The sequence below is a fragment of the Eretmochelys imbricata genome, chromosome 1 (assembly GCF_965152235.1).
Source record: "Eretmochelys imbricata isolate rEreImb1 chromosome 1, rEreImb1.hap1, whole genome shotgun sequence".
In the NCBI taxonomy this organism is placed as follows: Eukaryota; Metazoa; Chordata; order Testudines; family Cheloniidae; genus Eretmochelys; species Eretmochelys imbricata.
In genome coordinates, this window is record NC_135572.1 from 208,588,772 (window position 1) to 208,616,491 (window position 27,720).

The 27,720-nt window shown below is 43.6% G+C and overlaps 1 protein-coding gene across 1 annotated transcript in view; it reads right to left on the bottom strand.

The window, feature by feature from the left end:
• The window catches only part of SPAG17 (sperm associated antigen 17), a 296,695-nt gene that overhangs the window by 110,569 nt on the left and 158,406 nt on the right, over window positions 1–27,720 (bottom strand). Inside the window, exons 15-20 of the mRNA XM_077807348.1 lie at window positions 20,577–20,638; window positions 18,466–18,582; window positions 16,499–16,653; window positions 10,461–10,651; window positions 10,059–10,144; window positions 4,510–4,752 (exon numbers count right to left, since the gene is read on the bottom strand). Of these exons, the coding sequence (XP_077663474.1) occupies window positions 4,510–4,752; window positions 10,059–10,144; window positions 10,461–10,651; window positions 16,499–16,653; window positions 18,466–18,582; window positions 20,577–20,638 (854 nt within the window). The remainder of the gene's footprint in view (window positions 1–4,509; window positions 4,753–10,058; window positions 10,145–10,460; window positions 10,652–16,498; window positions 16,654–18,465; window positions 18,583–20,576; window positions 20,639–27,720) is intronic.

Genomic DNA, 27,720 nt, shown 5'->3' on the forward strand with positions numbered 1-27,720 from the left:
GTTCCTGAAATAATTGCTAGCTTTGAGGAAATGGGGTTTTCAAACTGTGCTGGGGCCACTGATGGGACTCATGTGCCTACAGTATGCCTTCTGCAAAGACCATGCGTACTTAACTGCAAAGGGTACTACTCCACCATTATGCAGGTCCTGGTCAACTGCAGGGGCAGATTCATGGACACTGGCAAGGTGTATGATGTCAGGGAGTTCCACAGTTCAGGACTTTACCTTCATGGAGAAGCTGGAATATTATTCCCACTGAATGACACTGTCCCTACTGTTATTCTAGGGAATGCCCTCTGTTGCCATGACTTATGAAATCTTATCCTGATTTCAGAGGACCTGGCAAAAGAAGTTTCAGCTACACACTCAGTAGCTGTAGGATGGTGGTGGAATATGCGTTTGGCAGATTTTGTTGATGGTGCCTTCAAAACCATTTGGATGCCAGTGTCATCAGTGAAGTCCGCATTATTGGGGCGTGCTGTGTTCTGCATAACGTCTGCAAGGACAAGGGGGAATCTTTTAGCCAGCAGTGGACTCAAGACTGATGTGTTTCAAAATTGGTACACACAGCTATATAGTGCACCTGTCATGACTGGTGATGGATCCAGATGCGCCATGGAAATCAGATATGTTTTGTTTGCCTGCATAATAGGTTTGCACGGTCCCTTGCATGAGGGGGAATGAAATGATATTTGAAAAATGTTTATTATTAAATGCACTGAGAATGAGCATTTATTAGTTTGTGCACTTTTAACATTACATATAATAAAACTTGTTACTGTAGCCTTGTGTTAAAATTCAACACTTTATTTTACACATCTATTTACATACCAGTATAAGAACCAGAAAGGCAGACCAGCCGCAATCAAAATGTACGATACAATAACCAAACTCATTGCCAAAACTCTGAAAGGTGCATGTTACCAAATGACATGGACAGCTATTTCTGGGTATTCCCTGTCCCTCCATTCTCCTTGGCCTTTCTGGTGCATTTTACATGTGAGGGCTGCAACTGGATTGGAGTGGATGAATGCACAGGGTATAATATCTGTTCCATGTGCTACTGTTCATTGTCTGTGAGATGGTCCAGGCAACCACTGAACTGTTCCAAGGCTGCAGAGTCTGCAGCACAATATACCATGGAGAAGATTCATGATGTGTGGCTGGTGCAGGAGTTATAAGTGGCAGGGGAGCCTGCAGTCTGGTAGCCATAAGCACAAGTAATCACTTGAACAACTCCTGCTACTCCTGTCTTCCCCCCTCAACCTGGGATCATACTCCATGAATCTCTCAACTAATCTCTCCTCGCGTGTGCAGCATCATTCTTTCCACCCTTCTTGCATCCTTATTCTTCTGATACTCAGTCTGGTCCTTCTGGAAAACTATCTGTTGATTTATTTTATCTAGCATTTCATCAACTCATCTCAGACTCTCTTTCTCCTTGCCTGCAGAAGATGGGTTCACTTCCCTAGGCTCTTGTGTTTGTCCTGCAGTGGTGGAACAGCCTTGAAAAGAAAATGGAATGTCACATTATTGGCTACTTTAATTCAAGGTAAAAATGATACTTTTTATCAATGGGCTTTATTTTATTCACAGAAAAAAACTAGTCAGTTCGGATGTCTTTTGGAGCAGCCCCGAAAGCCATTGCAAATCACGGTAAGATACACATACAAAACTCAGCCGAAATGATTTCTATAGCCTCTTCATTTTTTTGGTGGTATGTTGGGGGGGGGGGCATTATGAGGGGTCTAATCACTAGCTATGTTTTTTCAATCCTTTCAGGCAGGGCAAGCTCTGGAGACCATTGATATTTGGGAGGTCCCTGAGTGGAAGTGTGAATTTCTGTCCCAGGCCAGCGGAAGACAGCCATCTGTCTATGCTAAGGAGATACTTAGGCATCTAGTGACTGACCAGCACATTTTGGAATGGAGGGGGCTCATGAGTAGGGTGACCAGATGTCCTGATTTTATAGGGACAGTACCGATATTTGGGGCTTTTTCTTATATAGGCACCTATTACCCCCCACTCCCCGTCCTGATTTTTCACACTTGCTATCTGGTTACTCTACTCGTGAGTTACAGAGATGGCCCTAATAAGTATGCCTTGCTCCAGAACATAACCAGCCACCTGGAGCTCCACCTTTGTGAGAAGTTTGCTTTCATCACCAGCCATCAATTCGTGAAAATTTGTGGTAAAATCAACAAGATGCTGAATTAGCATGGAGACCCAGTATAGCCTCCTTACAAGCACCATGCATCCATGCACATGTCTGACTGAATGCCAGCCATAGGGACTCCTTTAACACAGACAGACAGCCACCTTCTGCTGTAATTTGGGCTCATATATTTAAGCCAGCTATAACAGCCAGGCTTTCTGGGACGCAGTTTACAGGCAGTCTGGGACAGTGCAGCTGTGACTGATTTATAAGGTGCACTGTATTAGACCAGAGAGGTATGTGAGGCTGTTAATTGTGGAGCTCCCAACCCATACTTATAACTATCATTGAGCAATTAGTAAAAATTTCATGATAACTGCTTGTTTAACATTTTTCCTCATTTTGTGGTGTGCATTTTGAATTCCATGTAGTGTTGGTGGAAAGAGGGGCAAACACTACAGAAATGATGTGGGTTCCACCTTAAATGGAAGCACACCAAAATCTTGGCTTGCATTAATAACTTAATAGGGCCATAAGCCAGAAATCCCTCCCATCCATACATTAGTAACAACAAACATAGGGCAGAAACTTACCAGGCTCTGCACTTGCTCTGATGCCAGTTCTGCAGCAGGTTGCTACTCAGGGCCGTCCCCAACAGCTTCTCCAAGTACAGACCCAGGATGTGCTGTAGCTGCTCCAGCAGTATGAACTCTTTGGTTACCAGCCTCAACACAAGGGTAACTTCTTGCCCTTCACTGAATGACTGGCTTTCCTCTAGTGATGACTGTGACTGGGGGGGTGGGGGGGGGTGGTAATGAAGGTGCCATCCCTGCTCAGCAGATTGTCTTGCACCACAGTGGCCTCAGTGTAAAAGAGGCAGGAAGAACGTGAGTTCCCAGAGGTGCTGTTAGAATCTTTGACCTTGAGGTAGTCTGTCTTCAGCTGCTTGATTTGCTTTCTGCATTGTTTAGCTGTGTGATTGAGACCCAACACTGTCAGCTGCTTGGATGTAGCTTTCCAGACATCTCCTGTGTTCTTGCTGAAATTGAATGTCTTGCTTGCCTGGGATCAGAGGTTAACCAGAATCCATCTGTGTTCCTCTGGACAGCTAGAAGCACCCGATGCAGAACTTCTTCTTAGTGTTGGTCATAGTTAATTTATATGAGGATTAACTGTATTTCCAGCTAAGCATTCCACATGGAAGTGAAGGGTTAAATGCTGAGCAGTTGCATTTGAACCAGGAGTTTGCTTTGAGCTCCTTGGAAGTGAGTGAGAAGTTTTGGGATGGAAGAGTTGGGAAACACAGACCTTGAAGATTGTGGGCTAGAGTTGGAGGACTCTCCAGACCTGAGTCTGATGACCTGGCTTGAATTGTGTCCACACTGCAAAATGCCTGGGCTTTGATCCACGTCACAGTGGGCTCTGACCCACCACTCTTGCAAAGACCATGGGCCTGAGTCCAGAGGGATTCCTGGCCCAAATCAGACTGATTTCTGTGTGGATGGAAGTGCTGCTTGGGCTTAAACCTGAGTCAGGGGTAGTGTACTGTATAGACATACTCTTAGAGTGTTAAGCCATTCCAATCAGATGCTCAGCTATAAATTGCCAAGAATTAGAATAGTGGTCTCCAACAAATTCAGACTGAGATATTATATATTTTTCTGAAGTACTGTTTTGTGGCTCTGCAGTTCCATTACTCAGGTGGTGACATAAATAGAATTGTCACCCTCCAAGAATCGAGGGGGTAAAATTCTGCAGGCAGAAGCAGTACACGGGGGTTTTAAGCTGTCTAGAGTTAACTGGTGGAGAATTCCCTATTTGCAAGAGAACTCTCTGCCAGTGTATGCAGCAGGAGGATATGTATAAGGAATTCTGAGGACAGGTCAGCACTGAGACCGGTAGGAAAAGAGACATAGTGAAACTCCTCTATGCCCTATCCTGCACTGTGGAGTAAGTGCTGTAAGTTAGGGCTACAGCCCAAACTTGTGCAATGTCCAGGCAGCCCTGAATCAGGGAGCTGCAACGGGCTCTCTGGGGGTCCCTTCTCACCACTCTGTCACATCAAGGCCTATATCTTTGAAGGGGGAATCCTTCCAATACTTATGTTCATTCCACATGTACAAAAAATACAAGAAAAAAGAACAGTTCAGTTGTAAAAAGATGAGATGCCTAAACAGTACAAAGAACTCTGTCAGAAAAGGGTCAGCTGTTTAAATGACGGAGTTAAACAAGACACAATTAGGGTTAACTTGTCCCTGATTCCAGTTTCACACTTGGACGATAGCTCTAATGGAGTCTTGACAGTTTAAACACCTAACCCTTTTCTAATATGATGCTGTACTGTGACTTCTCACCTCATAAACTTTCTCAGAGGGTGGTGCTGGGGTACTGTGCTCCTCAAGTTCAGGGGGTTTTGCTGTCTCATCTTTAGACTTCTCCTTGGAAGATTTTGTCTTGGACCCCTTGCTGTCATCAGGCACTGGTATCTCCTTGCTCTGTCCTTTATTTTTACCACCTGACTTTCCTTTCATCTCTGCTTTCTTTTCTTCCCTTTGTCGTTCTTCCTCTAGTAGTCGATCATGCTCTTCCTTCCAAGCCTATTACAAAAAGTTAAGAATTTAGGTAACTATGGTCTTGTTTTTATCAAAAGATGCTTACTGTCCTATAAAAAACTCTTTTTGCAACTTTAATTCAGCCTCCTGAAATGGCTATGAATTCTGATACAGAATAAAATTTTGAAAAACACCTAAGTAACTTCAAAGCCAATAGGATTCTTCAGAATATTTTGAATTTTTATAGCACTTCATATGTTCAAAGCACAACTCTCAAATTCAGCTGCAGTTGTGAGTGCTCATAACTTCTGCAAATTATGCATCAGGTTGCTCAAGTTGAGCACCAAGAAAATGAGTTTACTAGTTAATGTTTGAACGTCATATGACACGCATTGATGGTCATCTTGCAGATAATACATGACTTCAGGAAACTCAAAAGCATGCTGAAGAAGAAAAATGTCCGAGCGATCTTGTCTGAGATCTTTTGTGTCTCATGAGAAAAGGAAGGCAGAAGGCAGAAGATTCTGGAAGTGAAATCCTGGCTAGGTGAGTGGTGTAGGGTTTTGGTTTTGAACATTGGTCAGCCTTCTGTGGGAAGAGGGACCTGTATATTTTGGATGGCCTCCACCTCAGTAGAAGAGGGATCAATCTCCTCAGGGGCAGGCTGGCTAGAGTAGTCAGGAGAGCGTTAAACTAACAACAAAAGGGATGGATAAAAAAAGGGAAGATATAAGTGTTAAGTTAGCACAAAATTGGGATGGTGGGAACAAAATTAATCAAGGTTTCAGAGTAACAGCCGTGTTAGTCTGTATTCGCAAAAAGAAAAGGAGTACTTGTGGCACCTTAGAGACTAACCAATTTATTTGAGCATGAGCTTTCGTGAGCTACAGCTCACTTCATCAGATACATACCGTGGAAACTGCAGCAGACTTTATATATACACAGAGAATATGAAACAATACATCCTCCCACCCCACTGTCCTGCTGGTAATAGCTTATCTAAAGTAATCGTCAGGTTAGGCCATTTCCAGCACAAATCCAGGTTTTCTCACCCTCCACCCCCCCACACAAATTCACTCTCCTGCTGGTGATAGCCCATCCAAAGTGACAACTCTTTACACAATGTGCATGATAATGAAGTTAGGCCATTTCCTGCACAAATCCAGGTTCTCTCACTCCCTCACCCCCCTCCAAAAACCCACCCCCATACACACACAGACTCACTCTCCTGCTGGTAATAGCTCGTCCAAACTGACCACTCTCCAAGTTTAAATCCAAGTTAAACCAGAACATCTGGGGGGGGGGGGGGGAGGAAAAAACAAGAGGAAATAGGCTACCTTGCATAATGACTTAGCCACTCCCAGTCTCTATTTAAGCCTAAATTAATAGTATCCAATTTGCAAATGAATTCCAATTCAGCAGTTTCTCGCTGGAGTCTGGATTTGAAGTTTTTTTGTTTTAAGATAGCGACCTTCATGTCTGTGATTGCGTGACCAGAGAGATTGAAGTGTTCTCCGACTGGTTTATGAATGTTATAATTCTTGACATCTGATTTGTGTCCATTTATTCTTTTACGTAGAGACTGTCCAGTTTGACCAATGTACATGGCAGAGGGGCATTGCTGGCACATGATGGCATAAATCACATTGGTGGATGTGCAGGTGAACGAGCCTCTGATAGTGTGGCTGATGTTATTAGGCCCTGTGATGGTGTCCCCTGAATAGATATGTGGGCACAATTGGCAACGGGCTTTGCTGCAAGGATAAGTTCCTGGGTTAGTGGTTCTGTTGTGTGGTATGTGGTTGTTGGTGAGTATTTGCTTCAGGTTGCGGGGCTGTCTGTAGGCAAGGACCGGCCTGTCTCCCAAGATTTGTGAGAGTGTTGGGTCATCCTTTAGGATAGGTTGTAGATCCTTAATAATGCGTTGGAGGGGTTTTAGTTGGGGGCTGAAGGTGACGGCTAGTGGCGTTCTGTTATTTTCTTTGTTAGGCCTGTCCTGTAGTAGGTAACTTCTGGGAACTCTTCTGGCTCTATCAATCTGTTTCTTTACTTCCGCAGGTGGGTATTGTAGTTGTAAGAAAACTTGACAGAGATCTTGTAGGTGTTTGTCTCTGTCTGAGGGGTTGGAGCAAATGCGGTTGTATCGCAGAGCTTGGCTGTAGACGATGGATCGTGTGGTGTGGTCAGGGTGAAAGCTGGAGGCATGCAGGTAGGAATAGCGGTCAAGGAACCCAAAGAAATGTAGAGAAGAAATTCTTCAGTTGCCTATACATGAATGGTAGGGGTCAAAAATAAGAGGAATTGAAATTCCTCATTTTTGAGCATAAATTTGATTTAGTTGGTATTAATGAAATCTGTTGGGATGTCTCCGTGATTGGAAAGTTAAGATCAATGGTAATAACCTATTTAAGAAGGAGCAAGTGTGCAAAAGGGAACAGGAAGTGGCACAGTGTCGAAAATGGAACCAGAGTCACTGACCACTCAGAAGAAAATGATCTTGAATGCTTATGAATCAACGTACTAACATATAAAGCACAAAATGGGGTATTAGTTGGTGTCTGCTTTGGACCACCAAATCACACTAGGGAACAGAATGGTAGGCTCCTTACGCACCTATCTATAATGTGTAGGAAAAAATGCTGCGAGATCATGGGAGATTGAATCTAAGTGACAATGTGCTAGAGGTTTCATCCTTGGAAAACATCCTTGGAATTTCTAAATAGTATAGATGACAGTTTCCTAACTCAAAAAGTGTTGAATTTAACAAGGGAGAATTCTATATTAGACCTTGTCCTAACAAATAAAGAGGAACTGATCAAAGAACTAAAAATTAATGGTAACTGAGGTACAAGTTTTCATGACTTTATTACATTTATAATGTGCAAACAGAATGAAGTCCAGACCAATAATGTATATACTCAGTGCTTTAAAAGGGCCAGTTTCACAAAGCTGAAAACAATCATGAGCCAAAACAGCTAGGAGGAAGATTTTAATCAGAAAAAATGTGAGTGGTAATTCAGAATTGTTTAAGAACACTTTACTAGGTGCCCAAAAAGCCACAATCCCATAACTGAAGAAGATGTCTGTACTCGTTAAAAAAACCAACCTGGTTTAGAAGCAAAATGAAGCCAGCTGTAAAAAAAAATTAAAAATAACATAACAAATGGAAGAAAAGAGAAGCAGATAGTAATGGATATAAATCAGAAGCTAGGAATTGTAGAAAATTGAGAAGGGAAGCAAAGGAACATAGGAAATTCATGGCATACAGAATTAAGGACTATAAAAATGAGTTTGTTAAGTACTTTAGGAACAAAAAGAATCCTAAAAATGGTATTGGTTCATCACTAGATAGAAATGATAGACTTCGATCCCAGGCAAGATAATGGAGTGGCTGATACAAGACTTGATTAATAAAGAATTAAAGGAGAGTAATATAATTAATGCAAATTAACATAGGTTGATAGCTTGTTTTGATGAGATTACAAGTTTGGTTGATAAAGGTAAAAGTGTTGATGTAATATATTTAGACTTCTGTAAGGTATTTGATTGGTACTGTACCACATTTTGATTTAAAAATCCTAGAAAGATACAAAATTAACATGGCACACATCAGATGGATTAAAAACTGGCTAAATGATAGGTCTCAAAATGTAACTGTAAATGGGGAATCATCATCAAACGGGTGTGTTTCGAGTGGGGTTCTGCAAGGATTGATCCTTGGCCCTACACTATTTAACATTGCTATTAATGACCTGGAAGAAAACATAAGATCATCAGTGATAAAATTTGCAGATGGCACAAGATTGGGGAGTGGTAGATAATGAAGAGTATAGGTCACTGATACAGAGCAATATGAATTGCTTGGTAAACTGCACGTGAACAAACAATGTACACTTTAATTGGCTAAACGTAAATGTATATAACAAAGAATGTAGGCCATATCTTGAGAAACAGTGACTCTGAAAAAGATTTGGGGGTCATGATGGATAATCAGCTGAACATGAGTTCCAAACGTGATACTGTGGCAAAACGGGCTAATGCAAACCTTAGATGCGTAAACAGGAGAATCTTTAATAAGAGTAGAGGTTATTTTGCCTTTGAATTTGACACTGGTATGACCGCTGCTGGAATACTGTGTCCAGTTCTGGTGCCCACAATTCAAGAATGATGTTGATAAACTGGAGAGAATCCCTCCAGAGAAGAGCCACGAGAATAATTAAAGGATTAGAAAACATAATTTATAGTGATAAACTAAAAAGAAAAGGAGTACTTGTGGCACCTTAGAGACTAACCAATTTATCGTGAGCTGTAGCTCACGAAAGCTTATGCTCAAATAAATTGGTTAGTCTCTAAGGTGCCACAAGTACTCCTTTTCTTTTTGCGAATCCAGACTAACACGGCTGTTACTCTGAAACCAGTGATAAACTAAATATATTGAGCTCTTCGAGTCTAACTAAGAGAAGGTTAAGGGGTGACTCAATTACAGTCTATAGGTATTTACCTGGGGAACAAATATTTAACAATGGACTCTTCAGCCTAGCAGAGAAAGGCATAACATGGTCCAATGGCTGAAAGTTGAAGCTAGACAGATTCAAACTGGAAATAAGGCAATATTTAACAGTGAGAGTAATTAACCATTGGAACAACTTACCAAGGGTTGTGGTGGATTTTCCATCACTGACTATTTTTAAATCAAGATGTTATGTTTTTCTAAAAGATCTGTTCTATGAATTATTTTGGAAAAATTCTATAGCCTGTGTTATATAGGAGGTCAGACTAGACAATTCGGGGTTGTCTTGATCCGCGCTCAGCCCTGGCCCTGGCTGCTGCTTTCTATCTGGCCAGTGGGGAGAGGGGGGTAGTGATTACAACATGTGGTGATTAGGAGCCCCAGCCTGGCCCCCCACAGCAGCCCCTGGCAGGCTCAGGGAAGCCATCACAGCACTGCCTGGCGAGGAGCTGAGATTGGGATCTGCCATTTGGAGCATTAGCAGGTGCGGGGGGAGGGGGGGAGGAGGGGGGATGGTGGGAGGAAAGGAGGAGGATGACACCCCTGACCTCGTGGGGGAAGCGGGGAAGGAATCAAGGTTGAAAGTTCCCAGTCCCAGCAGGGGGATTTGGGAGAGACCAGGATCCACAGCTTGAAGCATGAGCAGGTGTTTGTGGGGCAGTCTATCCCGTCCTCTCAGGCAGAGAGGGCCCCCTTACACACGAACCAATGCCCCCCGCCTGCTGGGCCAGGGTCCTCTCACCCACCCTGCTCCTCCCTGCCACCTGGGCCAGGGCCCCCTCACACAACCCAATCCACCAACTGGGGAAAGACTATTGGATTTTTGTTTTTCTTGTCTCACCTTGAGGGAGCCTTCTCTGACAAAAGTATTTTTTTCTGGAAGTTCCGGTGTGACCTCCGCTTTACTGTCCAGTCTTGATGTACTGCCTTTGAGAAATGAGAGAGGAACAATAAATATGTTGCCAAAATAAAGTAAAATAAGTCTGGCTCAGTGCAAAGGCCAGGATGGATTCCCTGTTTAAAATTCTTGTTTCTCTGGTCAGAAGGTTAAAAGGACAGATACACTGGTGTTTCACAATTATTATTTAATTGTATTACAATTCAATGGCAAAACCCTATGCTAACGCAGAGTTAAGGTTGTTTGGTGGTATGTTGTTCCATTGCAGAATGGTGAGTTCAGCAAAACTCAAACTTTTGAGGGTTGGGAATCAGTTTTCTGGGGTAAATATGGAAAGATACCAACTTCTTGTTTTCTTAGGAGATGCAGCTTTTTTGCTAGTGGAGGCAGAAGGTTTATCTTCAGGAGGTCTCTCTGTCATGGCTTTCGCTAGTTTAAGGGTCTCCAGTTCCTTAGCCATTTTTTCTTCCTGATATTTGGTTTCTTCCTTTGTCACCCAGTCTTCAATTGAGTTGGCCACCAGCTCCAGATAGTTTCTGAAAAGAAACATATGACTTCTATTAACAGTGAAAATACTGTATTAAACGATATGATATTGGATCAAACAATATCTTTTTCATTCTACCTTTCACTGGAGACAGTCTTGGTTTTTTAGCTGCTATCTGAACACTTTGCATTAATCTTTAAGAGTTGGTAGAGTTTACCAGGTTTTTTTTTCTGTATGGGAATTTTTATCTTTGTCTTTTTAATCTTTGCTCACTACATTTTATGTTTAACATTTGAGTTCTCTTTTCTGCAAAAGCATCATTTGCCAAAAAAAAAAAAAAAAAAAATCCAGCTAGCCATAAATCACCATTGATTAATTCAACTTAACAAGGGTCAGTGAGAAAGTCAAAATCTTGATTCTCCCCTCTTACTGGTTTACAACCACTGTAATTCATTGACTTCACTAGAGTTACTCCTGATTTATACTGCCCCTTAGCATTTATGTTCACTTAACCACCCTCTGCATATCTGAAGCACCAAATTCTAATCAAACTTACACAGATACATAAAAGACAGAACTAAATTGCTGTAAGATAAATGGAAAATTTACACAGCACAGTCTTGGTGACTTGTGGGGTCATGTAAGGCAGGTTTGAAATAAGATCTCTCATTATACAAAACCTCTCAGGGAAGGTGTCCAATCTTGCCCCTATACATTCTACCAATTTAGTAAGGGTGGGAGTAGATTTGTCTCAACTGAGCTTGAAACCAAGTCAGGAAAACAGCTGGAGAACCATGTGAACAACTCTGGTGACCTATTGTGATGCATGCCCCCAAATCAATCAGTCATCAACATATGTGGACAAGTGAAGGCCTTGTCTCTTCAGACGAACAGCTACCACTGAGAGTCATTTGATAAACACCTTTGGAGCGTTTGAGAGACCAAATGGTAGGACTTTGAATTGATACTGAAGGCCATTGACCATGAAATGTAGATACTTCCTGTGGTCGGGATAAATTGACACGTGCAAGCATCCTGCAAAACAAATGTTGTGAACGACTTCATGGGCTCTAGAAAAAGGATTATTGACTAAGGAGTCAAATTTGAAGTGATGGATGAATTTGTTGAAATTTCTTTGAGATCTAATATAAGATGCCAACCCCCTTTCTTCTTCAGAATGAGGGAGCAGTGGCAATAGAACACCTTGTTGCAGAATGCTGGAGGCAGCATCTTTATTACACCCCATTGAAGAAGAGTCTGTCTCCATACAAGGCAGGCTCCCATTCAAAGAGTTCATGAAAAGGGACCAGGTAGGGTGTGTGGAGTTGGCCTAGATTGCAATTATAGTGAATATTGTTACTGGATATTCTAAGGTTTCAGAGTAGCAGCCGTGTTAGTCTGTATCCGCAAAAAGAAAAGGAGTACTTGTGGCACCTTAGAGACTAACCAATTTATTTGAGCATAAGCTTTCGATGCATCCGATGCATCCGATGAAGGGAGCTGTAGCTCACGAAAGCTTATGCTCAAATAAATTCGTTAGTCTCTAAGGTGCCACAAGTACCTTTTTGTGGATATTCTAAAACAGACTGGTTGGTAGTAATTGCAATCCATGAATCTGCAGAAAAAGGAAGGAGGTTGTCAAATGGAGGGGAGAAGGGGTACAGATCTTCACAAACTGGTCCAAGACTCTTGACTGCAGCATCAAACCTGCAACCTTTGCCCGATGATGAGTATGCATTAACAGTAAATGAAGGAGGGCCATTTTTCTTTTGGAAATATGGTCCTTTCTTGTAAAATTCAGGAGCCTTTTGTTGGCATGAATACAAGGATGATGGAGGCCCTTCACTCAAGAAGGACTGAGGTCTACTTTGCTTCCTTTACAGAGCAGGGTATGTAGGCCCAGAAACTGAAGTGTTGCCCTGGAGTCTTTTAAAAGAATAAAGCATCTCAGAAATCTTTGAATTTAAAAAACACAGCCCTCAAAAGGAACGCCCTCAGTTGTGGCCTGGTCTTCTTCTGGAATGTCTGATGACTGTAGTCATGATGTTCTGTGCACAGTGACTGCAGTAGCCATTGATCCTGACACAGTGTCAAAAACATCCAAAAAGGCCTGTTATACAATTTTCACCACCAACTGGCCCTCCAAAGCCTGCTGCTTAGATTTTTCATGATCCACCACTACAAAAAAGACCCAGCGATGTGTTTGGTAAAAAAATGGTAAAAAAAAAGTACTCATAACCTGTAGGAGAAAATTGTTATCTCCAATCTGCTCTTGTTGATGTAACAGAAATGGATGCAGGGGTTTACCACAAATACTTGACTGCTTCAGGGATACCCTAATTTATAGGAATGGTCAAGTGACCATGAGAGACCAGATGCAGAATATCAAAGAACTTGTCTGACCTTTCCTGGATGAGTTCTACAGATATCTCCAGAGTAACCACCATTCTTTTAAGAAGGTCCTAAAATCCTTGAAGTCATCAACTGTGAAGAAGCAGATGGTGCCACAGCTTTATCAGGTTATGAAGAATGTGATACAGCATGGCCAGAAGGCAGCAGAAGAGTGATAGAGGAGAGATATGTAAGTCCCAGGATGAGGAGAAGCCTTATTCCCTTTAGAGGGAAGAAAGGTTTCTATAGATTAATTAAAAGCACCTGAAGCCAATTAGAGCACCTGAAGCTAGTCACCTGATAAAAACCGCCTGCTTCAGTCACCCAGGGGAAGGAGTTGGAGCAGAGTGGTTTGGAGTTGGAGCAGAGTGCAGTTTGGAGGAATTGAAGTAGAGGAGAGTTTGGAGAAGTGCCATGGCTGGCTAGAAGACCAAGACCCTAGGTAAAGAGACACCCGGTTTGTGCAGAGAGGGAGGGCAGGAAGCCCCACAAGCTGAAGAGCAGGAGAGGGAAGTAGCCCAAGGGAAGGAAGCACTAGTTCAAGTGGTTTACCGGGGCCTGGAGTAGAGGGCGGGCCCGGGTCCCTCCCTCTCCACTACCCTTCTCTGGGTTACTAGTGGGACAGTAAATACTCTAGTTCAGGGGCAGGAAACTGTGCCCTGACCCCCCCGCCCCAAGAAGAGGAAGCACGGGACCCATCATAATCGTACCGGCAATTTGCCACAGGAAGAAATAGTCAAAGGGATAGGTTGCTCCCCATACTCCTTCATAAGATCTCCCCCCTCAGTATGAGGTTCTTGCTCAAATTCCTGATGGAGCACTCTGTTTGAGGACTGCACTATCTTAGATGATGCCTTAGAAGGAGGTGACCTATTTCTAGATTTGGATCTAGATGAATAAGGAGCAGAAAAATGAGGCTGAGGATTAAACATAGACCAATAAAGTAAAGATTGCATCACACAAGGAAAAGGCACATGATGCCACAGTGCTTGTGATCTCTCAAAATCATGTGACCTGTGATGAAGAGGACTCCTTCCAAGGTCTCTTATAAGAGTCACTCCATGAGAGTGGGAGAAAATCTAAGAGAAGGGCTTCAACTGTCATGAGAAGGTGAAACTGCAGATGAGAAGAACTCTTCTAGAGGTGGTGTAGATCTCTGAGGGATTGCAACAGTCTCTGAGATATCAATACCGGTACTGTAGAGGATGATTGCAGAGAGATTTTAATTACTGACACCTTTGGTTCTGGTACTGGAAGGGACTTGGATACCACAGACAGTAGAGAAATGTCCAAGAGAAGATATTCTGGTTCTGGAGTGACCATTACATCTGCAGGTGTTGAAAAGGTAGCCTGAGTTGAAGTAGGAAGCGGTTCTAAGGAAGACAGTATCATGCGGATGTCTCAATAGATGTAATATTCCTATCAGGACACTTTACTGGAGATTCTGTGAAAGATGGTACCAGTACCCTCAGTATTGAGGTAGAGGCATCAGTCAGAGAGGATTGAAAATATGTTATTGAAGCAGAAGAACATAATTCCACAATCTCTGAAGACTTATACACCAATCAGATTTTGCAGGCTTGGAGAAATCAGAAGAGTGGAGTATTAGATCTCTTATTCGGTGGTACATGGGACAGTGACTGGTGCCAAGTGCCAGCCGAAGATCTCTGCTCCTTTCTGCCATGGGCAGCAGGATCCACTGATTGATCTGAAGAGAAGGTTCAGTGTGTTTCTGAGAAGCACGAGGTCTCTTAGAGCCTGTTGACCTCTTAGCTCCTGGAAGAGTATCTCTGGTAGCTGAAGCACTGACAGAAACTGGTTTTGAAGCAGCAGCAGCAGACTGCCTTCAAAGAAGGAACTCAGGGTCAGAGACATACTTCACTGGTCTTTCCATTAAAAATAATTTCTGATGGGCATCATGAGCTTTTTGTATGCACTTAGAGAAAGATTTGCAAAATGAATGTTTGCTGTGGATCTATGATTCCACGTGACAAAAAAGGCATGTATTAGTCTATTGTTTGCAGGCATAGATGCCTCACAGGCAGAACAGATTTTAAAGCCTGGAGACAACATCTCATCCATCAGATCTATGTTTCGGTACCAAGTGGAAACTCAAAACAAATAAAAAGTCTCTCTCTCTTTTTCGTCAATGGGCTTGTATGAAACTTAGTTATGAAGAAATAAAAAAAAAAAGATCAAACTCACTACTAAGCTCTAAACCTAATGTAACAAGCTATGGGGAAGGAGATAGACACTGTACCTCTCCAACACGCTGCCATGGGTGGTAGGAAAGAACTGAGTAGCGGTAGGGGCTTCTCCATCCTTTATGCCTCAAGAGAGGGAGCCTGACGGTGTGCAGGATGCATATGCAGCCTTAACAGATAGTACTGGCTAAAAGATTCTGAGTTCATGCACGTGGGGTGCACACACCTACAACAGGATCTGTGAGGAGAAATGCTTGAAGAACACTCATTCCATTGGACGATCTGTTCCTGATTAACTCAGAGCAAGTTTTGCTTGGTATAGTGATATAATGTGAACAAATATTTTGTAGTTATAAAAAAAAATTAACTGCTAGAATTAAAAATTATGACATGTCAGCTATTTCAAAAGACGCTCCAAGGATAGTGAGACATCATATGAAAACAGAGACTCTTCTTGAAAAACCAGGACAAATGGACATATTTTATTTTATTTCAATAGCTGCTGCTGCTCCTTTTGCTTGTTTCCTTAAAGAAATACATGTTGGGCTGGGACAGAAAATTCACACTTTTTCTGTATAGGCACTGAGTACCTCCTGTTGTACTTATAGTATGATTATCCTTACAAGACTCCACAAATCCTTGCAAACCGTGCCAGAGAATCTCAAACTTTTCACTGACTACTCTGTTGTTTCGATTCCTGAACCACAGCACCAAAATCAGGTGTTGTGGAAACTAATCAGGGACAAAAAATAGACCCTTTGTTTGTATTCTCTATGACTTACTGTTCCAAGAAGAAATTGTTTAAGGTATTGTGAAATTGCTTCTGTAAATCTTGTCCTGTTGTGACATTTGACCAGTTCATATATGGGTAGTTGAAGGAACTGATTTGTTTAATTAACTTAGTTGGCTCTTTGAGTTCCCTCCAAATAGTGCCCCCAATATCTTTTTTCCTGATATGGAGGCCAGTGTATAACCCTATTAACATATCTGTATCCTTATGACTTGTGATTTGTAAGCATACAAATTCTATGGAGTGGCTCTAGTCACTCAGAATTTTTTTACCTCAGTAGAGTCTGTGGTATATTTTAGATATAGTGCTACTACTATGCCCCCAATCCCTTCCCCCTAATGACTTAGTAATTTCTTCTTGAACAGTTTATTGCCAGGTATTACAGTTAGCCCATTGATTTTTCTGATGCCACCATATTTCATAAGTGCTTGTTATGTCAAGGCCCTTTTCCATTGCCAGGCTTTCAGCTAAAATGCCTGTTTGAAGATAACATCTAAAAAAAATGTATTACCTGAATCCAACATCAGAGTGCATTGCAATATCCCAAGATTCCTTGCACTGACGGTGTTGGTTCATTGGGTTGTGAAGGACTATAAGCAGAGAGTTATCTTGGGTGTGGTAATAGGAATCGATACACCTGTATTGTTGGGTTGCATTGTGTAAAACCTGAAAATGAAAAGAAATTAATACTTAAGACACATCCTCCATACAGACAAATGGTACCCCCAACTCCTACAAGAGGGCTTGATTGTGCCTTGTAGGGATGGCACATAATAAGGGATGGCACAAAGCCTCACTACACCAGAAGCACCAAAAGGCCTTCTGCCTCCAGCAGACAGAAAGTCTCTGTAGTGTCCCCAGGCATGTAGAAGCTGTATTCCCATAACCACATGCATTTAAGAAGTGCCACTAGCTATACCCATGCAGTCAGCCAACTCCACTAGCAATTTCATAGGAACTATAACTTGATCTTCTCCTACCCCCCACCCCCATCTCTTTGGGATGCAACCTGAATGCAATATTTCAGGTTTGGCTGGAGCTATACAGAAAAGAAGTATCATCCCCTTGCCTACATATATTCAGAAAGAAAATAAATTTATTTCTTTTATGGCTATATCACATTATAAGTTCATATTGTATCCAATTCACTGTGCTATCACTGCTGGTGTTCTCCAGATTTACTGCTTTCCAGTAAATTTTCCTAGCCCATTCTGTGTTGTGCATCTTTTTTTAATGCATGTACTGGCTCTATGATGAATCTCATTTTATCTGCTATCATTTTTGCAGAATGCTAGAGCTGAAATGGAACTGAAATTCATTTATATATCATAAATTATTGGGTTGAATCTATTTTATGAATAAATTCTAGTTAATTGAATATTCAGTTTACAAAAGAAAACTAATTAACAGCAATATGCAAAAGGATATGTAAAGGTGTGGCAGAGAGTATATTGCTTTCCATATAGAAAATGAAATGGTATGTGACAATTTTAATGAAGAAATTTATTTTCTAGAGCTGACAAGAAAAAGGAAAAGTTTTTACAAGTTTTTGTTTCCATTTTGGGTTGAAATTTTGTTTTCATGGACATTTTATAACCATCTCTGTTAATTACTACCAGTGGTATAGATATTAAGGTCCATTGCATTAGTAGGAATTTCCCATGCACCGTAATTTAGGACCAGATTCTACCTGGCCCTTACATGTGTGGTCAGTGTGGTGGGAAGAGTACAAAAAGCTAAGCAGAACTACAGCCCCTGTAAGTCAACAGAGCACAGGGTCTGCTCCATCTCTACGCCCCCTGAGGTTCATGGCAGAACACCTCCTCATACTCTCTGGGTTAGTACAACTCTAGGATATTCCTAACAGGCACAATCCTAGAGTAAGTGAGGAAAGAACAGACCACAATGCATTTGCAGTACTGCACTCTGATTCATCTTTTACAATTCTTGTTTTTTCTTTCCTTTAAGATAAATATCAGTCATTACCCTATTTCTATTATGAGTCTCTCATATCCATGAGAGTAATGCACCTGGAGAACTTGAAGGATAGGACCCTTTGTTCTACTGACAGTCATGAAGACTAAAGTCTTCCATTTATTCATAAAATAGATGCAGGGAAGCGTTCCTAAACCTTGCAGCCAATGTCATTGTTGCAGCCAATGTCACAGAAAAGCCAGTCCTAGGGATAAGAAGCAAGTCCCTTCTATCACGTGTTCAGTCTGGACTCCAAGGCTAAAAAGGACAATTGCAATGCTGTTTTTTGAGTCATGAGTAAAATTACAAAATAGATTAAAATGACAAGCTCATTTAGTAAAATCACCAAAAAGCAGTTGAAGAATAATAGCTTTTGGTAACCATTTATCAGAGCCAAATCTGAATCAGTGACCTATCAGTAAAATGCTCTGTAGCCTGTTATTAGCCCTCTGTGCACCAGCCTCCAAAGCTACTGTGCCTATGAGAATCCCAGCTCATAAATACCTGAAGAAGAAGACGTGGCTCATAATGTTCAGCAAAACTCCAGTCTGTCAAATGCCGCTGCTGAGTCTTTTGTATTTCCACTAAATCTGTCTCTGGGCCATACCTCTGTTGTTTAACCTCAAAGTACATCAAAACAACAAAAAAATCAATATTTTAGTATTCAGTTGTTTTAAACTGAATGTTATTCCATTGACTTAACTACAATGAGGAGCATGAGGTAGAATAGAATACAGAACAGACAGTGCCCAGTGCAGCATCATAGTTAATTGCATAAAGCTGCACATGTATAAATCTATATGGCAATGTTTTAGTAAGAATAAAAATTGACAAAAAGATTTTGCCTTTGACTGCTTTATGATCAACATAATCTAAATATTTCTATTGTTAGGTTATACGCTTCTGAGTGCTGTAAGCAATTACAGACAGGTCTTGTGAAGTCACTTTAACATGGCTTTACTTATCTAGGGCTAAACGGCAGACAGATGTTTGTGAAGATGCCAAGCCACACAGTCTGTTAGTGAGACTACAGTTTGGCAATCTCTCTTAAGCTCTTACTCTAAAATTAATCTCTTGCACTCAGTAAGTAGCATAGCATTGCCATAAGAAGGCCCTCTCCACTCTCCTTCTTAGATGGTGCAGAATTGCAAGAGGCTGATTTTACAGTACTTTAAAGCTATTGGACTTTACGGTATTATCCCAAAATATAATAAAATTAGGGCTGTCAATTAATCGCAGTTAACTCACATGATTAACTCAACAAAATTAATTGCGATTCATTGCACTGTTACACAGTAGAATACCAATGAAATTTATTAAATGTTTTTGGATGTTTTCTACATTTTCAAGTATATTGATTTCTATTACAACACAGAATACGAAGTGTACAGTGCTCACTTTATATTATTATTTTTATTAAAAATATTTGCACTGTAAAAATGATAAACAAAAGAAACAGTATTTTTCAGTTCACCTCATACAAGTACTGTAGTGCAATCTCTTCATAATGAAAATGCAACTTACAAAAGGATTTTTTTTGTTACATAACTGCTCTCAAAAACAAAACAATGTAAAATTTTAGACCCTACAAGTCTAGTCAGTCCTACTTCTTGTTCAGCCAATCACTAAGACAAACAAGTTTGTTTACATTTACAGGAGAGGCTGCTGCCTGCTTCTTATTTACGTCACCTGAAAGTGAGAACAGGCTTTCGCATGACACTTTTGTTGCTGGTATTGCAAGGTATTTATGTGCCAGATATGCTAAACATTCATATGCCCTTTCATGCTTCAGCCACCATTCCAGAGGATATGCTTCTATGCTGATGATGCTCGTTAAAAATAATGCATTAATTAAACTTGTGACTGAACTCCTTGGGGGAGAACTATATGTCTTTGGCTCTGTTTTACCCTCATTCTGCCCTATATTTCATGTTATAGCAGTCTCAGATGATGACCCAGTACGTTTGTTTTAAGAATACTTTCACAGCAGATTTGACAAAATGCAAAGAAGATACCAATGTGAGATTTCTAAAAATAGCTATAGCACTCGACCCAAGGTTTAAGAATCAGAAGTGCCTTCCAAAATCTGAGAGGGATGAGGTGGGGAGCATGCTTTTATTTATTACAGTGAAAATATTTGTAATCAAAAGTAAATATAAAGTGAGCACTATACACTTTCGATTCTGTGTTGTAAATGTAATCAATATATTTGAAAATGTAGAAAACACCCAAAAATATTTAAATAAATGGTATTCCATTACTGTTTAACAATGCGATTAGTCGCGATTAATTTTTTTAATCGCTTGACAGCCCTAAATAAAATTAACACCCACATGGAGATTCACCAAGAATCCCCAGCAAGAGGAATTCACTTTGTACAGTCCTTAATATTCCTTCAAGCCACCTCCATCTCATAATCCTGGAAGGACAGACTCCACCTCAGGAGCTTGGCATTGGCCCCTCTCATCTGGTGCAGCCACGGCAGGGCAAGTGGTCCAGATACACAGTGAAGTACCGCCCAAATACATCCAGCTGCAGCCTTTTAAGAGCCCACTCCATAGTTTATTCCATTCACTACACTAATCACCTCTGAAGTGAAGAAACTAATTTCTTACTTTGTTTACAAGAGGATCAGCCAGATCGTCTTCTCCACATTTGTCATTCTTTTCTATATGCACTGGAAATTGAACACAGAAGAAACATGCTAGAGTTCTAGATATTTTCACAATTTGTTATTCTGTTATTTACTTTATTCCTTTTTGTTATTCACATGTTGTGGGCACATTCTATCTCACCCACCAGAAAGCTACATATATCCCTTCAAGCTTTGCCTTATCAGTATGGAAAGGGCCCCGCTTCGATAAACGATAAAGCACCCAATCACATTCTTGACCCTACAGACGATCATAAGAACACAGGACTTTGCATTGATTCATCAAGTCCAGAATCACATCACCAGAAGAGATTACTACCTGTTTCTTTACAGAAAGGAGGAAAATACCTATCCTCTATTTTAGCAATCGCATAATGCTTGATGAAGGGAGAGAAGAGTTAACGCTTTCCCAACTTTGCAGTAGTTAGTTTCCACCCAGAAGCCTGAGGTTTGATTAGCCTTATTTCAGCACATACACTGTAAGCAAAATTATTATTCTGTTAGGTAATAAAATTATCCAAACCTTTAAAACAATTTTTTATTGAAATGAATGGTGGTGAAAGGTGCCAGACTGGCAACTCTGTAGATATGACATCCTCTAATTTGTGCACGGACTAGGTAGAGCATGCGTAGAAGTGGAAGCTTCTCCATCCTGCTTTCCCAGTGTGCTCAGCCCTGAACATGAGGGCCCCACCTCTAGGAGTAAGAGGGTATTCAGTTTCCTTGGGCCATTTGTTGTTCATCTTCTGTGATGAGATTGCTAACTAAAGGGCCAATTAGTGACAATTGTGGTGGTGATTTCATGATTTGACACTTGTTCACTGAAGACTTGACTCAGGCTACCATATTAATTTCATATAGGCCACCAAGTAACAATCAGATGGAAAAACCTTTTTGGACACTACAAGAAGCAACTAGGAATTAGAGCTTTCATAACTACGTTGTCATTAGATCACAGAAAGAGAGGCTACTTCTCTGTGCAGTAACTGGAGTTCTTTGAAATGTGTCGTCTATGTACATAGTCCACTCCTGGTAGTGTGCATGCACGTGTGCATGGTTTTTTGGTCAATAGTTTCTGTTGGGGCTGTGCATGTGCCTTGAGTGTCCTTGTGCTCTGCACTGAGAGCATAAAGAATGGAGTGGCCCAGCTGCCACTCAGTTCCTTCTCTATCGCAGAATCCAAATGTCATAGGACTAGTGCTCAGTAAAATTTTTCAGACAAAACATTTTTTCCTCAAAAAAATCCCTGAAGATACTGTGTATCACCAAGTCCTTGACCTCCTATCCATGGTTGGACGAAAAATGTTTGCTCAGCCTGTCTGCCAAGATAGTCTACAGACCTGGGAAGCGAACCACAGTAAGGGATATCTGAGAATGGATACAACAGTTCCAAAGTCAAACTTCCTCCTGACACAACAAAGATGATCTTGCACCTCCCTGTCTGTTTATATAGAAGATGGCAGTCACGTTGTCTGTCATGATTTGAATTTGATTGTCTTTGAATACATGGAAGGAATTCAGGTTCTGTGAACTGCTCTAAGCTGCAACACATATATATGCAGTTGATATTTGTCTGGAGTCCAAAGGCCTTGCACACTGCAATGATCCATGTGTGCCCCCCAGAGGGAAGCGTCTGTCACTATAGTTCTGGATGGAAGGTGTGGTGCAAACTCTAGCCTCTTTCACACACATCTGGAATCTTCCCACCACCCTAGGGACATTAGTACATTTCATGGTACTAAAGAAGGCATAGCTAAGCAATGCCTGCTCTGAATATAAACTGATTTTAGACAAACCTGCATGCAAGGAAGGTGCCATAAATCCATGAAGATTTCATCACTTTGGTGTTTGGATTTGACTGAATCTGCGATATGACAGTGGACATGTTCTTGAATACGTCCTGAGGCAGATATGCTCTGGCTGTAATAGAATCTATAACAACTCCTGTAAATTCTATACTTTGTATTGGTGTCAGTCTGGACTTTTCTTTGCTGAATTTTAGTTCAAACTGGATTGAGTATCTGACTGATACTATTTCTAGTACCCAGCGGTCTGGTGTAATTGAAGCCCATATATTTTGGAAGAAGTTCAGCTGATTTCTGAAAGTAAGGATGCAAAAGTCTAGATCCTGAAAAGTGGCACTGCAATTCTTGCAAACCTGTCAAAATGGTTGTTTATGAGCTGATGTAATCTGAGAGTATGGGTTACTAATGTAGAAAGTCTCTTTTTCTGAAAATGCTGCCACTTTCTGGGAGGCCCTACTCCTCTTTTGTAATAGAATGCACTTGGCACAGATCTCAGTCTTTAATAAGTAGGTGATTGTCATGGAGTCACCAGGGCAATGCTCTGGAACTACTCCCTAAGAAGCCAGTCAGGAGTCTGGGGAACACATGGACCACCTCCATCTCATAATCCTGGAAGGACATACTCCACCTCAGGAGCTTGGCATTGGCCCCTCTCATCTGGTGCAGCCATGGCAGGGTGAGTGGTTCAGATACACAGTGAAGTACCACTCAAATACATCCAGCTGCAGCCTTTTAAGAGCCCACTCCATGGTCAGGCATTCCTTCTCTATGGCTGCATAACCCTGCTCCCGGGGCAGTAGCTTCCTGCTCAGGTACATGATGGGGTTTCTTTCCCCCTTTGCACTGGCCTGCCTCTGCACCGTGCCCTACCCTATGTCTGGGGCATTGGTAAACACCACTTGTGAAAGTCTGGATTTCCCAGCACCGGGCCCTTGACCAGATCCTCCTTCAGCATGCAGGGAGACCTCTGGCACTGCCCAGTCCAGACCAGCTTGTCTGGCTTACCCTTCTTGCATAGCTCAGTGACAGGAGTTGACACAGAGCTAAAGTGGGGCACAAACCTGTGGTAGTGCCCCACTGTCCGAATAAAGGTCTGGGCCTGTTTCTTAGTCTGGGGAGCAGGCCAGTCTCTGATCGCCCCCACCTTGGCTGGCTCTGGCTTTAGGTACGACACCTAGGTACGACATCTCTGCCTTCCCCACCTTGCATGTCCCAGCTTTTACAGTCAGACCTGCATCCTGGAGGTGACTCAGCCCCCTCTTCACCTAGGACACATGGTCCTCCCAGGTCTGGATAATGGCACAAATATCATCAATGTACGCTAAGGTAAAATTCTCCATCCCCTTCAGTAAATGATCCACCAGGCGCTGGTAGGTGACCGGCACCTCCTTGAACCCGAAAGGTAGGACCAGAGACTTGTACAGCCCCAAAGGGGTGACAAAAGCAGGTTTCAACCTGGCATCTGGATCCAAAGGCATCTGCCAGTAGCCTTTGGTGACATCCCTGGTTATGGGGTACCCAGTCCCCACAAACTTGTCTAGGATCTCAACAGGCCTAGGTATGGGCAGGCACAAGACATGGGTGATGGCACTGAGATTCTGATAGGCCACACAGAATTAGATTGACTCATCTTTTCTGGGGACCAGCACCACGGGAGGGGCCCCTGGAGCTGGTATATGGCTGGATCACCCCTAAAGTCAGTATGTCTCTGACCTCTCCCTCCAGGGCCTTGGCTGTGTTCCCAGTTACTCTGAATGGGGAACACCTGATGGGAGGGCCAGCTCTCGTCTCCGCCCAGTGGACAGCTCGGTTAGTGAGCCCAGGCTGGTTGGAAAACAGCTGTTGGTACGAATACAGCATCTCTCTGATCTCTGCCTGCTGGGCAGAGGTTAGCTGGTCAGAGAGGGGAATTGATTCCAGCCAGGGGCCAGTTCCTGTCTCAGGGAAGAGACCCACCAGGGATCTTCCCCCTTCTCCCACTGGCCACACATAGCCAGTACTAGCCTCTCCCTGTCACAGTATGAATCCATCATGTTGACCTGGTCCCCTCAGTGGCTGTGAGCCCGGTTGGGCGGTTCCACCACATTGTTCTCCTCATTCAGCTGCTTGATGACTTTGAAGGGCCCATCCCAGGCAGCTTATTCTTCCTCACTGGGGTGAGAACCCTCACCTGGTCGCTGGTGCCATAGGCTGAACAGTCGTACCAGATCTTCTGACTCCCTTGGGCCCTGGCTAGGTTCTCTCTGGCCAGACCCATGAGCTCAGCGAGCTTTTCCCAAAAAGTCAGTACATACTCCACCACTGATTCTCCAGTGGGGGAGGCCTTATCCTCCCATTCGTCCCTCACCAAGTCCAGGGCCACCTTCTGAAAAGGCTCCTCTATGACGGGCAGGTGTCTCAAGGCTGCTTTACCCTTGTCCCTGGCCTTTTGCAGCCCTGGCTGGCAGCTGTCCCACCCTGGCTGTGGTTCCCTACACTCAGCTGTGGTCTCTGATCCTCCTGGGCTCAGCTTTGCCCCTGCTGTGCCAGTAAGGGCAGGCAGCGAGCCCACTGCTTTGCTCACAGAATCAGATCTGCCGTGAGCCACCTCCCCCATGTGCAGGAGTGTGGGAAGTATCTCTCTGTCCCACTCAGCTCCAGGGCTCTGGTTATAGACAGGCAGATATTCTGAGTTTAACAGATCCTCCCCGCTGCCAGCCAGGTCATTTGCATTTTCACTGACCGCTTCAGTCTCAGCCGGTTGGTTCCCTGGATTCAAATTCAAATCCTCGGCTGTTACAGGAGCAGGGCCTGGATCCTGTCCCAAAGAGACACAGTCATTCCCCAACAGGAGGTCACAGCCGATATCTTGGAGAACCCCAACTACCAGCCAGCCCAACCCCTCCTGTGTCTGTGTAACGCCGATAGACCCCGGTCGTCAGCAGGCAGGATCAAACCTGGGACCTCTGGAGCTTAGTGCATGAGCCTCTACTGCACGAGCTAAAAGCCACCTGGCTGTTAGCTAAGGCTGTAGAGCAGACTCATTTTATCTTTCTCTCTAAGTGGTCTCGGTGCCACTAGATGGAACAGAACACCACACCCAGAAGGCGTGTGGGTTACATCTGCACAGGGATCTGGGCCATAGGCAGGGCGAGGGGCTTCATCCCTGGGAACGTCACTCAGGTCACACAGCCCCTCAGCATCTGGTGAGGTTGTATCACCCGGGGCCTGACAACAGTTCTCTCTGTCCCAGGGTCTCGCCACCCCAGGAATGTCTCCCCATTGACCACCACCTTCCGCTCCCACTGGGGTGTCCAAGGGGCCTGAGCCTAGGAGAGTCTACGCAGACATATGTGCTGGGGCCAGGAGTGAGAGCCAGTCTGCCACCCCGCCTATCTGGCTAAATAGCTTTATGACCTTGGGACCCAGGAAGGGGGCTAGACACCGGAGTCTTTCTGCAGGGCCAGCCTGGTTCCAATTGCCAGCCTTCCCAAGGGCCGTGAGACAGGCATCTATATCTCATCCCTCCTTAACCTGGGACAACAATTTAGAGTCGAGGTTCCCTGCGGAACTGGCACGCCGGGGTCCATCCTTACTCACCCCTGGGCGGGTCCTTCTGTCTCTCAGCTCAGCCATCACCAGTCATGCTGCCTCTGTCTCTCCTGCTGTTCTGCTTCATGCCTTCCCTGTCTTTCATGGTCCTCTGACTCCTTCGATCTCAGCTCCAATTCCATCCGTCTCAGATCCACCAAAGGAGAACCCGGTGAAGACCCCCTGCTGGTTGGGGACATGGGTCTCTGGGACACCCGGCTGCTCCCACTGTCTCTTGCGACCCCAGCTCAGTCAGGAGCTGATGCGGGCCCTGAGGCTGCCTGGCTGCTCCCAGCCTCTCTCGTGGCCCCAGCTGGATCAGGAACTGGCTCCTCTTCCAACTGAGCAATCAGCTGTGCTTTAGCGAACTTTCCAATGCGCAGCCCTCTCTCTCTGCGCAGCTCTACAATGTCCTTCTTAAGAGTCGGTTATAGGCCATCTCCGTGCTGTTCCCTAGTGGTCATGGACTCACAGGCCTGTGCTCTCTCAGCTCCCCAAGATTCCCAGGAGGAACCCCTTCAGTGCGAGAGTCCTTCTCGGGGGTCCACTCTCTCTCGGGGTTAAGCCATAGGCTCCTCCATCTCCTGGAACTGCACCTCTCAGAGACTTCAGCATGTCCGTCTCTCGCTAATCCCCCTTCATTTTACTGCTCCCCAGTCACTTACTGCAGTATGCTCTGTCCATGAGGTGCAGTTTATCCCACCGCTACCACCAGTTCACAGAGCCTCCGAGGCGATGCTCTGGAACTACTCCCTACAAAACCAGTCAGGACTCTGGGGCAGCATGCCTCCTCTCTCTGAGCATACTGTCTCCAGGGCAAGCAGCTTACACAGCTTCGACCTTCCTGGGTCTGACCTCGGAGCATTCAGCATCCCCTTCCACACCGTGCACTTCCCGCAGTGAGTCCGCCTGGGCGGGGCTCCTGGGGAAGCCAGAGGGCCCTGCACCCCAACTCCGCAGTCAGACGTGACTCTCAGCCAGCCGGTAAAACAGAAGGTTTATTAGTCAACAGGAACACAGCGTGGGACAGAACTTGTTAGCACAGAAATCAGTGACTTTCAGCCAAGTCCATCTTGCGGGGAGGAGAGCCCAGGGCCAGGGCTCTGGTCCTCCCCCTGTGCCCCAAGCCAGTCGAGACTGACTCATTTCCAGCTGCCTGGCCCCTGCCCTGCCTGTTGCTCCTCCTCCAGCCTTTGTCTCGCTTCCCGGGCCAAGAATCACCTGGTCATATCCCCCTCCTGGGTCTTGGGTTACGAAGGGGTGGCCATAGCATCTGTGCAGGCAGCTGGAGCAACCCCCGCAAAAGTCACAAACTTATACCCAAAGGAGTTCTTGTGGCACCTTAGAGACTAACAAATTTATTTGAGCATAAGCTTTCGTGAGCTACAGCTCACTTCATCGGATGCATTCATGCAGAAAGACTCACATACAACATAACAAGAGAAAAAGACTAGTAAGACTCACATACAACATAACAAGAGAAAATCCCCGCTATGTCACAGCGATTAACCCTCTTTTCTTTTAAGGGCAGATGTGTGTATACCCCAAGAAATCGCAGCATAACACAAGAATCCTTCAAAGAATGAAGGGCATCACCAGTTTTTAAGCTAAAAAGATCTGGGAGTTGAAAAGGGATATCCATGACTGAACTAAAAATAGAAAATGGAATTTGGAAGCTAGGATGCCCTTCTCATGAACACCAATATGGCCACAGGTCTAGAAGCAGTGTCG